We start from the raw sequence: 16,447 nt of genomic DNA on the forward strand, positions 1-16,447 counted from the left end.
GTGTTCTATGACAAAAAAAAGCCCTGTATGTATGTATATAGCATGTGTATATGTATGTGTATGAGTAGATATATACTTTCCTTTGAGAGCAGGCAACAGAATTCATTTTTAATGTTGTGCCCACAGTGTGCTCTCAGTAAAAAATGGTCATTATCTTAACTTAACGTGATCTTAGCAGATCAGATCTGCCAGTATCTAGGCCACTATATTTTGTACTGAATGCAGTTTCTGGGTGATCCTCAGAGGCATGTAGACAAGAATTATGCAGCTCTCTGGAACTTGAAGGATTTGCTTTAAAGGAATAAGACTTCACTTTATTACTTTAGTAATTTGTTGCTTTTATTCTTCCTCAGTATGAGACAAACCAGAAACATTTATTGATTTCAAAGCCCAGAAAAGTTTATTATTACTGCCTCTAATACAAGAATCTAGTCAACTAATGGTCAAAGCTAAATTGGCACTAGATTAAGGGTCAACTGAATTCACTGGTGGCAACTTAGATCTTTTATGACAATGCAATGAGTCCAAATTATGACACTTTTAATGCTGCCTTCCAGCTCAGCCTCTTCTTTTCCTACACCCAGAGGACTAATGATGTTCTTCTGAGAGGAAGTCAGTCCGGAGACATGACAAATACGGCAAGATGTCAATATTTAACATCACTTCCATCTTTTAACAGAAAAGAAATAGGATATAGATAAGCCATATTATAAAGTGTAGGGTGAATTTGGGCTAATGTGTGATAAATTTGATCAGTTTAAAATCATATGGTGATAGATACTGAAAGTTACCATTTCTTCTCTTGCAAAGATCTGGCCGAACAAATTGATTTTCCAGACTACTAGAATTATTGTGTACTTTCTGTGTCTACATCACATTTACTGCAGTCTTTATTGCAGAAGAACAATGTTACCCTGCTGAGTTTTAAGATAGCTATAAAAACTTAGATTTTTGAAGCCCCACATTGGTTGGGCGTTTGGATGTTTATTGTTCTTCAGTCGCCATGGTTTTCTTTGTAGTTTGACTTTTATTTAGATGGTTGTTCTTTTATGATATTTTTTCCTATTTAAATTTTCTTGTTAAAGGAAAAGAATGTAAGCTACCCACAGTCTCTCTGGATAGGAACGGCACCTAAACTAACAACAAAAAGATTTAGCTCAAACATCTTTTGTTGCTAAGCACTCCTTACCAACACTTGACTGTATCCTTCACTATTTTATGAACTAGGGAGGATATGCAGCTGTGCCTCTAGCAGAAAAGATAAGAACCTGCACAAAACTATACTTTGAAGGCAATACAAAAGCTAAGCTGATCCTGCAGAGAATTCAAAAGTTCCTGGGGTGGCAGATTGAGGAGAATATTTGTTATTATTTGTGAGGAGAATCCCAAATGTAGTTTTTCAGGAGGCAACTGGACTTCATTGTTTTTCTTTGAAGATGTTTCACTTGTCATCCAAGAAGCTTCTTCAGCTCTGACCGGATGATGGGGAATGAGCTGAAGAAGCTTCTTGGATGAGAAGCGAAACGTCTTCAAAGAAAAACAAGGAAGTCCAGTTGCCTCCTGAAAAAGCACATTTGGGACAGCCGTGACCTGGATGACTGAGAATCTCCATAGCCATTTATGAGGAGAATATTTGTTATTGCAAGAACAAATAACACTTTTGATAACGTGAAGTGGGACCCCAAAATAATATTATCCCAATTCTCTCAGTACAAAAATTAATTGTGAAATCAGACTACGATTAAATATCATGCTACTCTAAGGTTTCATAACTGTGGCATAATAGTGCAATCAGGAGAACCACATTTATCCTACCCTATATTTGCTCAAATGAGAAAGTCACCCTGAATGCCTTTCTGCTCTTGTCTGATAAAAGAGCAGAAAGACACCCGTTCTCTTGTCTTCGATAGTTCAAATCTGATAGTAAGTAAAATACTGAATAAACTCTTGCCAGATAACTCAGGTCGCTTTAGGATTCAAGTGCATGGGCTGTGGAGGAATGCTGATTACATGGACAGAGTTTTAAAAAATGCAGAGTTCAAAGAAAGTTTTGTCTCATGAGGAATGATCATTGAACTTGACTTCCTTTCTATGAGCTTCAAACTATTTGGTGGTCTTAGCAGGAAGGATGCTTTATCTTAGGAGTCCTCATCTGGCTAGCATCACAGTTATCCAAATGCTGCATTCCCTTGTGTACCTCTTGGCAATTTGCAAAGAGAATTGTTTTGCAGAGCTGGATAGGATATTTTTGTCTCTTTTCTCTATTTGAAGACTACATCAGAAAATTGAACCAGGAAATGTGTTTGAAAATGATTATATTTTAGGCACGAGGACTGCAACTTTGGGAAGTGTCATTATAGAGGACTGTCTCAACTTTTTATCCTCTAGTAATAATAATGAAAATCTTAAATTTTCTCAGCCTGGCTAGAAGTATCAGCAATTAACTGAGTATTCTCTTTGATATGCTAGATATAAAATCTTGTTGCAAGTTTCCATCCATGGCATTCCTTTTAGACATTTCTGGTATGAAATGGTTCAAGTTTTAGGAAGGCAACCAACTTTTCATTCATTTTATTTCTGCATTTGAAAAATTGTGTATGTTATGTCATCACAATCCTAAAACATAGTTAATTAATTTACTCTTAATTACATTTCCATGCATGCTGTCTAAAGCAGCTAATAGTGATAAATTGCAAAATACAGTAAAATATTAGAATAGTATACGTTATTTGGCCAGAAGTGATTAGACACATATGGAATTTGTCTCAGGTGCAGAAGTTCTCAGTGTACATGCGAAACAGCGGGGTTATAATAATCATAATAATGGAACAATAAGAGAAGATGAGAAGGATAATAATAATAATAATACTACAGCCATACAACTTGAGTGAATATACTTAGACATAAGACCAGTACTATGAGGATTAGGTATTCAGCAGAGTGATGGCATGAGGGGAAAATTGTTTTGGCATGTAATGCTGTAGAGCGGCACCCTGAAGGGAAGTGTCCAGGATGAGAGAGATCTGCAGTTATTTTCTCAGTTCCCCTTCTTATCCACATAATATACAGATCTTCTATGGAAAGCAAATTAGTTGCAGTTCTTTTTTTCTGCAGTCCTAATTATCCACTGGAGTCTGTATCCGTCCTGTTTACGTACTGTAGTTGCTGTATCAAACCAGACAGATATGGATTTATACATGGATTTAATCATTTCTCTGTAGAACTGTATCAATAGCTCCTGGAGCAGTGTGAACTTCCTAAGTTGACGCAGGAAGAACGTTTTTTATTGTGCTGTTTTTGAGGATGATTCTAATATTAGGTGTCCATTTCAAATCTTGGGAGAGGATAGAACCCAAACACTTGAAGGATTCCACTACTGATACTGTGCTTTGAATTCCAAAAACAGAAATGCAAGTGAACAATTCTAGATGTTCTACACTGTTTTTTTTCTATTTATGTTGTTAGTTGACCAAAATTAAGGATTTGGGTGGCCTCAAAACTTAAATAAATAAATATGAAATGTGGTGAGTTCACGTGCCTAGGTTTCTGGTCCAACTGTAGTATCCTTTTGCTTTGCACATACTCAACTTATTTCGGAAAATCTGTCTGTTCCAACTGAGAAATATCTAATGGCTCATAGGAGAAATAGCAAGTAATTTGTACAAACAGAGAAGAAAAATAGGACTGCTGTTTGTTAATAGACTTAGAGAAATTTCACAAGTGACATTAATTCTGTGTGTGTGTGTGTGTGTGTGTGTGTGTGTGAGAGAGAGAGAGAGAGAGAGAGAGAGAGAGAGAATATAAATTGAAAATTATGTAGTAACTCAACCTATTCAGGGTCCTCCAAGTAGTATAAGGGAGGTCGGATCCTTCAACCATATCCTTTAATGTTATTTCTTGCTCAACGGTCTCCCACCTCCATCTTTTAATTTGATTTTGTTCTTGTGTATCCTCAAGAATGATTGGTTTTGCTATAAAGCTGTTCCTAGATCAGAGTCAGCTGGCTTGGGGCATTATGTCCGTCAGAGGATGTCAAGGGTCATTCTCTTGTCTGCTGCAACTTCTCTCCTGATCTTATGTGAGGCAATGCCAGCGAGAAGATATATATTTTTCAATTGGTGTAGATTTGAGAAGCAGTCACTAAACATACTGCTTCATTGATGGTGATATCTACTTTTCAATGATGAAATCTGTGCAGAAGAAAGAATGTGATGAGTATCAGGTTCACAAATAATGTGAACTTTAGGCCAGTGATGAAAGATCAGAAAATTTCCCTAAATCTTAATAATTATGCATGATATTATGCATTTTAAATTCCTAATTCTGTTGCAAAATATCAGTCTGGGTGTATATGCACGTGCACACATATGCCCGTGTGCACATTTCACCATTCTAGTGACAAAGGTCATTCCTAACTCTTAATAGGCTCTGAAGCTTGCTATTTATTACTACTGCTCAAAAAAATGCTGCAGGAAGGACTTTTCAACAGTGCTCTAACATAGTTATTATGTGTGTTTTCTGAGAGTGGCAAAATAAGATTTGTGCAAGAAGAATCGATTCATCATCATCCTGTTAGTGTTTCCTCTTGGGAATAATTAGAAAAGATCTAATGATTGCTACAAAAGCATATTGCCTAATGTAATAAGGGAGGATTAATAATTAACATGCCTTAGCTTCTCTGAGTTGACAGGATCTTTCTAACAAAAGAGAGCTGTTATTACTGCAAAAAGTAGAACTTTATATCAACATTGTGCTTGTTTATGTGGAGGCCAACTCTGTAGAGAAACCTGAATTTCTTTCTAGGGAATTCAGATTTTATCTATTTTAGGTTAGGCTATTATTTCACAGTTTTTTTGTTTTCCAGTACTTTAGTCCAGGGATCCCTAACCCACGGGCCGCACAAGCGAAACTTCATCTGCATATGGGATCTACGTTGTGCCCCCGACCTTCCCATCCATGGAAACCAGTCCCTGAGGCCAGAAAGTATGGGCACCACTGTTTTAGTCCTCCAGCTTCCAGAATTTCTAGCCAGCACATTGAGGAGGGCTGTGCTTGTTGAGAAAGTTGGGAATTGCAAAAAGAATGAGCACAGCTTGCGTATCTCTGTCTGTCTGTGTGCTCTCATCATGAGCATAACTATAGTAGTATTAGCATTATAGCTTAAGATCTCTAAAAATTTGATCTTTTCTCTTAATTATTAATATTTTAAATAAAACAAGTTACATTTTAGTTTGTAATAATTTTGATAGCATTAGTTTGGCAGGATGAGAGCCAATTTGGTCTAGTGGTTAAGGCATCTGGCTATTTATCAGCAGATTATGAATTGTAGTTCCTGCTTAGGCATGAAAGCCAACTGGCTGACCAAGTTTACATTCATAGCCTAAAACCAAGTATTTTCCATCTCAGTCCATTGCTTTGTTGATTCTTCTACTTTAAAGGAGTAACTATGCCAACTGAGCTGCTTGATACTATATTTTTAAGCAGGCGATGCCTTACCCTGCTTTGTTTTTCAGCAAATATAAAATGTTTCTTTTAGAGAAATTGTTTTTTGTCTTTTTGTATCCTTTCTTATGCTTTCCAGACAGGGCAGTAATTTAAAGTTATTTAAAACTTTGAGTATATTCATGTCTAAATATTTAAAAGTTATGTGAAAGTTTTATGCTTAATCCTGATGTGAAAAATATAGTTAAGATGCTTGATGATATTTCAATAATTCAACCTTGATAAACTTTGAACTTCTCTCTATTCTTTACATTATAATTTAATGTATATATTATAATGCATTATAATCAGTGGTGGGATTCAACCAGTTCGTACAGGTTCAGCAGAACTGGTAGCTAATTTTTTGTTGCCCAGGCCCAGAATAGACTTCTGGAAGTGACATCCACACAGAGAACTGGTTGTTCACATATTTGAATCCCACCACTGATTATAATGCAAATTGCTGTTGTATAATACCAAGAATTTATTCTTATGGTATCTGTTTCCTATGCCATCATTTAAAATTATAGTTGTCTCCTTTCAGTTCTACAAAGAATATCTATCATGTTTACAAGAGTAAACAGTAAAATAGAGATCCATTACTATAATTCCTTACCCTTGCATAATCCAAATATTTGTTCACCTGCAGAGCTTCTTTATGTCCAAACTTGTCTGATGTGCAGGTTGTTCTTTCAGTAAAGATACTTTGAAGAATTCCCTCCTTAAATAGTAATGTTCTGCCAATTTTTTCCCAATCTGATAACTCTCCAGATATGTTTGATTATAGTTTCCCTTATTCGCAGTTACTATGAACATTCAGTTTAGGACAGATGGGAATTGTAGTCTATCACATCTGGACACCAGTGTGGGGAAGGCAGAGGTATCATTATTTCGGTAGAGGGAACATGGAAAAACTTTCCACTTTTAATTAACTGATCATTATTTTTTATGTTATATATGTTGCTGCTTTTGTTGTTTAGATGTATTTTGTTGGTATGAGTTGCTATATGTTCCCATAAGGAAAGAAATGTGGAGAGTTAATCATATAAGTATACAATGTCATCTATTAACAAGGAAACCTGCATGAATTAAAGAGATTTAATTGAAAATTATGTCAGGTGTTAGTCACATTCTACAAAGTATATTGACTTTAAGATTATCTTATGTATGTTATAATTTACATTGCTAAACACACCCTTTTCCTCCTTTTGTGCAGATGTGCACTGGCAATTATATATTTGTTCCATACATGATAACTCCCCATAACAAAGTCTATTGCTGTGACAGCAGTTTCATGAAGGGATTGACTGAATTGATGCAACCCAACTTTGAACTGTTGCTGGGACCAATATGCTTACCCTTAGTTGACCGCTTTATTCAGCTCTTGAAGATGGCACAGGGCAGCTCAAGGTATGGAGTGTCTTCAGCTATAACATTCAAATTTGCCATAAAAATAAAATCAGCATAGCACACAAGCCCTTCAAAACATCCTAAGACCCAGCAACCTCAGAAGAAAAAAAACAGGAGTCATCTACTACATACAGTGTAAGAACTGCAACAGCCACCATGTAGGACAAACAGGCAGTGGACTGGCAGAACGCATCCATGAGCACCAACTGGCTGTCAAAAGGCATGACGAAAATTCTTAATTTCACAACATACAGACAGATTTAACTACAGTTTCAGCTGAGAAAATGTGACAATCCAAGACCTAGACAATCCTACACCAGATCCAGGCCAAATCCAGAAATGCCATGGAATTTCTAGAAGCCTGGTGCTCTGACAGATCAGTCATCAGTAGACACATAGACATTAACAACATCTATAGACTATGCAAAAGAGACAATCAACTAGTCCAAAAAAGAAAAAGACTCAGCACCTCTCCACCATAGATTAACTCCAAGGTCACTTTCAGATCAACAAGTAAGCAATACCCCAATCAAGAAACTACCAAAGAGCCATTAGTAAGTGGCCCGGCCAAAGAATCTCTAAAACCGCCCCCGCCCACATAGACAGGCAAGACACCAGGATATAAACTGACAGCAAATGGCACTCCTTATTAGCACTGATGGTGGTATCTAGTTAGGGTAATGAAACGTCTGCAAGAAAACAAGCAAGCTCAGGGAACACCAAGGACCCCTCAAGAAAATCATATGGACCCAGTAAGTGTAACAGACATAGCATTTGAAAACAGCAGCCAATACAATATTCTGTTCATATGTATCAGAGTAATTTCATGTTAGGATGGCTAGTTGCTTAAACTTTGGCTTCCAGATTACTTCTGATTAAGGCTATTAGAGCACCAGGCTGGGATCTCCATCCATATCACCTTCTTCAGATTAGTAATGGTCCATTGTTCTGTCCATTTTTCCATCTGTCAAAAGCTTTCATGATTAATAAAAGTCCAAAGAGATGAAAAGTAGATCAGAAAGGAGAGAAACCACTTTGCCTTAAACCCTCCACCATTTGGAAATAAGATACAACTTCCCTTTTAAGCTTATGGGGAAGATGCTTTGCTTGGAAGTGATAGGCATATTTGGGGATGAGTTGAAGTAGAGCAAAGAAGCCTGGGGAAAAAAGATCCCCTTTTACATTCAGCTTGGAAATGAATTGCTTCTTCAGAATTATAATGGCAACCCAGGGAGGCCTCTTGCTGTTTAATAGTAAGGCATTTACAGGGGAAATTTGATAACACTCATACCTGACATTTATATATTAGAAACATTGAAAAGCCTTGGTGAGATAGGCAGTATAGAAATTTAATAATAAATAAAACATATCAAATTAATTAATTAATGTACCAACATCCTTATTTTACTGTATTACATACAATTAGGGGAAGGATGAAGCTGAGAAGCTTGCCTAAGGCCATCTAACATCCTGTGTGATGATGGTAAGAACTGGGAATGAACTGGGGATTTTTTTAAAAATAGAGATGGGCACGCTGAATAATCAGTTGGACCATTCAGTTGTCCCTCTTGAACCCTCAGTCGCTACAGATTTGTGAACATTTTTAAGGGATGTTCAGAGGACCAAATTGAGAGGAATCTCCAGTTTCTTACCATTCCTTTCTCCTCCTTCCCCAAAGAAATAATGCCTCAAGGAAGCGGAGTGCCAATACGTTTCACAAAGACCAAGTCAACTGCTTATCCAACTTTAGGCGAAGCATTTTTGCCACTGAAGATCTTTGCTTCCTAGTGAGAAATGACTTACGAGTAAAATATGTAGCCAGTGACAGGTCTGTCAGATAGCCAGTAATTTGAATTAAATTACAATGTTTATATCTTATGACTTGATTATTTGTTTTCTATTCTAGCCAATACTTCAGGGAATCAATACTTAACGATATCAGAAAAGCTCGTAACTTGTACACTGGGAAGGAATTAGCTGCAGAATTGGCCAGGATAAGACAGCGAGTGGATAACATTGAGCTTTTGTCTGCTGACATTGTGATAAACCTGCTGTTATCTTACAGGGATATTCAGGTAGGAATTGAATGTTTAATTTAAATGTATTACTTCTATTAACTCTGTTTCATTAACATATGAGAGGGCCTCTATTCAATTCTAGTCAGCATAGGTCATTCAACATTTTATGTTCCCTGAGTATCCTTAGTCCTTACTAAACTTTTTTAGATCACCCCACCCACTTAATCCCCAATTCCCTGAGCTATAGATTATTTTTTATATGCCAGCAAACTACAGCATCCCACCAGTTTGCCAGACTTTCATTTTTTGCTTGCATAAAACAAGTACTCATTCCTGAAAATGCAAACAGAAGTGAAACAAGTGGGACTTTGTAAAGAAATTTACAGTGAATGCTCTTTCCTAAAAATAGCAGTCGTTCCTACCAAACCAGATTTTCCACAATTTTTCCTCCATCTTCCCATTTTTTTTCCCTCTCAACGGGTTTAGTTTGATGGTGGGTGGGCAGGGGCGAGAAAGGGATGATTTTAGTTAGAAATGTATAAATATGTAGCCGTTTAGTGTCTAAATTTACTACAGAGAGATTCAAATTTATCATATATTAAAAGGCTATTTCGGATGTTCTCAGAACAAATGCTTGACACAGAATGGATTGGGGCCAGGTGGACTCTGCAGAGGGCTTGGGGTAAATGGTCACTACCGCATATGCTCATGGCAGGCTGAAAATATTTTTAACAGTTGCCAGATTTAATAAATGAATGTTGTTACCATATTCAGATTTTATTTTTTTAAAAAGTAGAATCCATTATGCATATTGGGGGACATTATATTATAAGCACAATGACAAAGATTCAGCAAATTATGGGAGTAAATTCCATTTCTATATGATACCCTGCCTTGCTATCACATATTCTACAGAATTGATGCTTTTTAAAAAAGAACTGAATTTCAGATACTGAGGATTTTCTTCAGACTGGCTAAAGTCTGCACTCAAAAGCACAGGATACAGTTGATGGCCGAGTAACGGAAACCCATACTGAGGAGATTATTAAGCATATGTCTTTTGTATATGGAAATGTCATGTCTGGTTTATTGTCTTTCTTGTTGTAATCATGTCAATAAAGCTTGCCCATGTTCCTGTTAAACTGTCTGAAAGTAGTTTGGATGTGAAGTAAAATCTTTCCTTATTTCAGATAGAACAGCAAGATGCACAAGCCAGACAGTGGGATATGTGCTGTTATTTGTAGGGTGGGAAGGGAAGGGAATGGCTCATAAAGATACTGCACTATGGAAAGGGAAAACATGTTGCACTTCCAGAAGTGCTTAAGCATAATAGCTGTCTGAAACTGCCAAAATGAAATAGTTATTACAGGGCATTGAGAGAGTGAAAGATAATAACATTATTAATGACCTATCAACATATGTAGAAAATTCAACAGGTATGTGAGGGCTATGTGATGTGAGAGTCAAGGTTAATTGTCCTCAACCTGCCCTGTTCTTTGAGATTTTTTATTGCATTGTTTGACAGAAAGACTTGATTTGATTATGGAAATATTTCATACCAAAATTCAAAAGATATTTCCAATTGCAAAAGAAGGAAGGGAAGGAGGGAGATACAGCATATGTATGTTTTTAAATCTCACAGTGATCAAAACTATCACTACTCTTGAATCACATGCAACATTTAAAATTATCTGTTCTTTTTGTTGCCCTTTCAAAAGTTTGAAAGCAATGAAAAGCAATTGCCTCCCTTTTGAATGTAATTAGAGTCAACTTTGTAAACCAAAAGGATGGCACAGTGGTTCAGTGGTTAAGGTGCTGGGCTTGTCGGGTGGAAAGCTAATAGCTTGGGTTCGAGACCTGAGCACTCACGCCATGGGGTGAGTGACCGTCTTCACCTAGCTCTTGCACACTTATCAGTTTGAAAGCATGCAAATGCAAGTAGATAAATAGGTATCCCTTTGAAGGGACGAAACAGCACTCAGCGACGTCATGCTGTTCACATGACCACATAAACATCTTCAGAGAGTGCTGGCTCAGTGGCCTTGAAACGGAGATGATAAACGACTAATTGGCAATGACTAGCAGAGTAGAATCCGCAGGGACTCCTTTGTCTTGTAGACCAAAGAGAACTGAATGATACTATTATTGTAGGTCCCAATTGTATTGTATTGTATTGTATTGTAGGTATTACATCCATTCAGTATGTAGTTTTTATTCTTTCAGGCCAAGGAAGACTTAGACAGATTGTGTTTTTTTCCCTGCCTGATATGAGATCATGTTTTAATACATTCTTTTATTTATCTTTTTTGGAAGGATTATGATTCTATTGTGAAACTGGTAGAGGCATTAGAAAAACTTCCAACCTTTGACTTGGCTTTGCATCATCATGTGAAGTTTCATTATGCATTTGCACTGAATAGGTAAGGACTCTCCTCTTTCTTGATGGCAGTTTGTCCACAATCAAAGTATCCTTCCATTCTTTCTTAAAAAAAAAAAATGCTTCAGGCATTTTTTTTCATTCTGTGCCTCTTGCTTCTACAATAAGTAGATTTGACTTTCCATCTTGACTTTGGCTTTATATCACTATTTAACTTTATTTTCTGCAGTTTGAGCACAGCAAAAGCCTGAAGAGACCAATGTTGATTGAATGGTCCATGAAACAAACTCAAAAGCATAATACACAAATTAACATGGCTCAGCCTAGAAAAGAAGCAGGCACAGTGGAGATGCAAACAAAATGATATGGATTTACAGTGCACGATTCTATTATTAGCTCTATGATAGTGGGACATATTCTAAAAATGAGGGAGAAGGGCAAGAATGATTAAGCATCATTTTGCTATATCCCTTTTATACATTCGTGTTTCAGATTATTAATATGGTACAATACACAAAATTGAAAAATGTGTCCATCTTTGTAATTTGTTAGACAACTGATTCTTATTTGGGATTTTGTCTCCAGTAGTTTCTGTCTGTCCTTTAAGATAGCACAGAATGAAGGCACTCCCTGTCTCTTCAGAGAAATAGATTATTGAAAATATGCCTTCTCTATTGTGGAGTCTGTTCTCTGGAACAGCATCCAGCCCCTCCCCCATCAAATTTCCCACTCTACAAGAGTTCCTTTGAAAAAGTGACTTTGCTTCCCAGCCATGGGTTAGGTTGTTTCTTGAACCTATATAAGTTTTCTTTTATAATGTAACAGTTGATTTTTTTTTACAGGAATATATACCCTCTTCTTGAACTCCCCCACTTTCCATCTCTCTTTAATCATATCAGCCACTGAGAGTCATTTGAGAGTCAGGCAATTTAAATAAATAGAGATTCCTATAAAATATTTCTCTACCAAGAACAAAAGAAACTGTTTTCAAACGGAACATTTAAATATCAATCAGAATTCTTCTCCCTTCTTCCTAGTCAGACATTCTGCATCATCTTTGACACGTGAAGTGATAATGCATTAGGACTATTGCTATGGAATATTCAAATGTTTGTTTTGTTTTGATTTTTAAAATAAAACAGACGAAATCTACTTGGTGACAGACAGAAAGCTCTAGATATCATGATACCTCTGGTGGAGCAAGAGAGCCAAGTTGCTTCTGATATGTACTGTCTTGTGGGACGAATCTATAAAGACATGTTCTTGGATTCTGGATTTAAAGACACTGAAAGTCGAGATCAAGGTGCTTTTTGGTAAGTATCACTTTACCACATGGCTCTATGAGTTTACTTTTTTGATATTAAAAGAACACTGAATTTTTATTCTTCAAATGTGTTTCTGAAGCAGTCTTATATGTGAATTAATTAATATAGGTAGCCCTCGGCTTATGAACACAATAGAGTCTAAAATTTCTGTTGCTAAGCAAGACAGCACTTAAGTGAATTTTGCCCCATTTTATGACCTTGCTTGCCACAGTTAAGTGAGTCACTGCTGTTCTTAAGTTAGTAACATGATTATTAAGTGAATCTGGCTTCCCCATTGACTTTGCTTGTCAAAAGGTCATAACAGATGATTATATGACCTCGGGATACTGCAACCGTCATAAATATGAGTCAATTGCTAAGTGTCTGAATTTTGATCACGCGACCATGGGGATGCTATAACAGTTGTGTGAAAAATAATCATATCACTTTTTTTCAGTGCCATTCTAACTTTGAACAGTCACTAAACAAATGGTTGTAAGTTGAGGATTAATTTACTTATAATTTACTTATAATGACTAAGTAAAATTTAGTCAGATTGGATAGTTTTCAGATTTTTTAGGTAATATTTTCCAGGTAGATTACACTATAAGAATATCTATGCATATTATATTACTCTTTAACATAACTATACATTTGACTGATTGGCTATAATAAATCAGCAAACGTCAGAGATAATTTAATTTTTGACAATTGATTTTATTTTCCATTTAACTTGCTTTTGTCTGTTGAAGAAAACAGCCCCTACGCATATAGAAATAATATAATGTACTAAACAAATCTGAGTTCATTGTGTCTTAATCACAACCGTTGTAGAAGCACTAATTTCAGAACAAATTAGACAAAAGGTTTTCTGTGATGGTCACACAGTTATGGAACATTTTTTTTCTGCAGTTGATATCACTTCTGTTTCCGAAAGAGTCTCTGTTTCCTATCATTCTCTAGGAAATTGATGTGTTTGGTATATTATTCTATTTAATGTTTTATTTGTTTGTTTTTAGGACATTGAAAAATATAGTGCTTAAAAAATTAAAAATATCTCTGGAATGTTTTAAAACAATTCCTGATCACAACTGACTGTACTTTTTAAAATGAAATGCTGTTGAATGTTGGCAAAGATGAGAAACTATGGTAGTTTGTTTCAGTGCTTTTTTTCTAAAAAAAAAAAAAAGGTGCTGGAACTCACAGATGTCATACAACCCGCCTTGCCTACCCTACAAGGTTCCATCCAAAAAAGGTGCCGGAATTCCGTTCTGGGCGTTCTAAGAGAAAAAAAAACCCTGTTTTTTTTTTTAATCTTTCCATTGACTTTAGAGAATTTCAGCTTTATGCAAAAATGGAGGGTTCTTTTTCATAATGATTTCTCGCCAATGTTTCCTTATATTCTGCTAATCAAATAGAAGGTGTGGTCATCTCACCATCTACATTGCAAAGACTCATTTCATAATTGGGTCTAGACTGCACACCTGTTTGGAATCAGTCATCTTTTTTTTTGCCATCGCAATTCTACCTTCATCACACGTAAATATATAAAATTGTTTTGAAATGCCCACTAAAGCATAATTCAAATCCCTGTAGCTTATCTTTTGGTCTTTTCTTGTGATCTGCTTGTTTTTACATGGAGAACAAGAGTGAATGCTGCTAGGCGATAAGATTTCGGTTAATATCAACACAGAGATAAGAGGTTAATTATTAGCTGTCCGATTTCCCCTGTGGCTTTTTATGCTGACCTCATAAACTGGGGGAAAGGATTTTCTCCATCATTGTCAGGAGACTGACCAACAAGCCAGGCAGAAGTTAAATTGGTATGGGGGCAGACCCAAAGCTTGCAGACAGCAGAATTTGTCTGATGCCAGCTTCCAAGCCAGCATTACTAAGAAAGCAAATTATAATAGATGGAAAAAGAGCAACAGAAAGGAGAAGAGGTACTGGAAAGTGAAGAGATAAAACAATTTGCCAATAACAAATCAATAGAATATTCTGGACTATTGTTACAAATGTTCAGAGCAGTTAAGAATGCTAAAGACAGTCATGGTATTGGATTAAAGTGGTTTTAGATAGTGAATATATTTACATCAATTCCTTTCCCATAGTCCATATCAGCTATGCAACTAGTGAAGAAGTGTTCCTAATCACTGTGAAGATATAAAAGATATAAAAGTCACTGATTACCTATCATTGCTTGCTCTTTCTCCTGATGCCCTTGGCCTCTCCATTTGAACAGCACATGATGGGACAGAAAAAGGAAAAACCGCTGAACAGCTATCATTTCTTTGAGCAACTCATGCCCATATTGGCTGAGTGGACACAGCAAGTGATCCTAGGAAAGAACAAATCAGTGCCTTGTTGCCTTCTTCTTCTGTAGTTATCTCAGGCCAAGCCATCATTTGTTACACTTATTTAAAAAGAAACCATGGCTGGTTCCCTGCCTAAGCTGCAAACCATGGTTCAAAATCACAGTGACGGTATTCACACGACACAGTAATCCATAACCAAACAAGCAATGTTATAATTATCATTGAATATGCTAATATGAATACAGTGTAAAATGAACCTGCTATACTATCTATTTATTTCAGATTCACATTTTCATGTCAGATGAGAAAAAGGATAGCCATCATCATAACTGGCAGGCAATAGATTAGTGGGAAGGTTTTATTCTTCCAAAGGAAAATAGAGAGAATGTGACTGCCATTTCTCCTGTGGGTTTGACTGGGAGTGCAACCATCTGGATTTTTGATGCTAGCTCTGAATTGATAGAACCCTGAGTTGTCTTTCGGCTTGGACTTTGTTTCCCCCCCCCTCCCCAACCTTGTGACTCTCATGAACATTTGAACAGGGTTAAAAATTAGCAGAAAGAATAGAGTTTCTCAGAGATTTATTTTTTTTTTAAAGGGGGGCTGAGAGTGATATGGGAAGTCTTGAATCATTGGCACTCTTTTTGCTTTTCTTTACCCTTTTTAACATTACTTTAGGAAAATGTGGTCAATCAACAATAGTCGTCAACAGTTGCTGACTGGCTGTTGACTTGCAATTATTTTGTGTGATAAAGAGTTCTGGAAAATGACCAAATCTTACCATACAGTAGTTGTTTAAATGCAAGCAATCCAAAGCTTGTGGGTGCTATACCAGCGAAAATATTTCTCCTGATAGCTGGCACTGCAGCAAAGCCCCTTACCCCCAGATATGCAAGCTATCCATTTGGCAGATCTAGCTATTTCTTTCCTAGCACATTCAGTTTGTACTCAAGGAGCAAGAGAAAGGCTTTCAGTCCTCAGCTGGTTACATTCTCGAAGAGATACCTTACTTGCAAAAGGTGTCTTTAAAATTAAATTTTAAATTCAAATCTTTTGCAGCAATAATAATATTAATTGTGCTTGAAGAATTATATGTATTTTTAGAATGAAGATGGCTGTAGTCCCTCTTTTCACTGGACTCCTAGCCATTGCCTTTAACTTTGTCTTGTGGGGCATTTAGAAAGGATATAGAAAGAAAATGATGGACATGCCTTCCCTGTGGTATTTTATCTTCCATGCAACATTGGTCCATCCTGTCAACTTACACTGCTGTTATGTCTGTTGCTGTTGGAGAGCAGTATATCTGGCAAATACATACTGTATTCTTTTATAATATTTCTGCCTTGTTTACTACCTATATCTGTGTACCAATCATTTTTTATTAATAATAAGGGAATCCTCCATACTACAATGAATTCTGTAATATGTAAAATGCTTTTAAAATATTCAGGACTGTATTTGATGAGTGACCAAAGGAGACTTTAGTGCAGAGACGAAGTGGTAAAAACCAGCTTCCTATCCATTTCGTAAATGGAGAACTCT

At 36.4% G+C, this 16,447-nt stretch overlaps 1 protein-coding gene across 3 annotated transcripts in view; it reads left to right on the top strand.

Annotated features, from left to right (window-relative positions):
* The window catches only part of MAP3K5 (mitogen-activated protein kinase kinase kinase 5), a 118,344-nt gene that overhangs the window by 51,448 nt on the left and 50,449 nt on the right, over positions 1-16,447 (top strand). For all 3 annotated transcript variants that reach the window (XM_039323147.1, XM_039323155.1, XM_039323166.1), the window contains 4 exons: positions 6,698-6,891; positions 8,798-8,966; positions 11,223-11,329; positions 12,429-12,599. In XM_039323147.1, the coding sequence (XP_039179081.1) occupies positions 6,698-6,891; positions 8,798-8,966; positions 11,223-11,329; positions 12,429-12,599 (641 nt within the window). The remainder of the gene's footprint in view (positions 1-6,697; positions 6,892-8,797; positions 8,967-11,222; positions 11,330-12,428; positions 12,600-16,447) is intronic.

The sequence above is a fragment of the Crotalus tigris genome, unplaced genomic scaffold (genome assembly GCF_016545835.1).
Source record: "Crotalus tigris isolate CLP2741 ecotype Arizona unplaced genomic scaffold, ASM1654583v1 scf7180000017611.44802233496:7321179, whole genome shotgun sequence".
Lineage (NCBI taxonomy): Eukaryota > Metazoa > Chordata > Lepidosauria > Squamata > Viperidae > Crotalus > Crotalus tigris.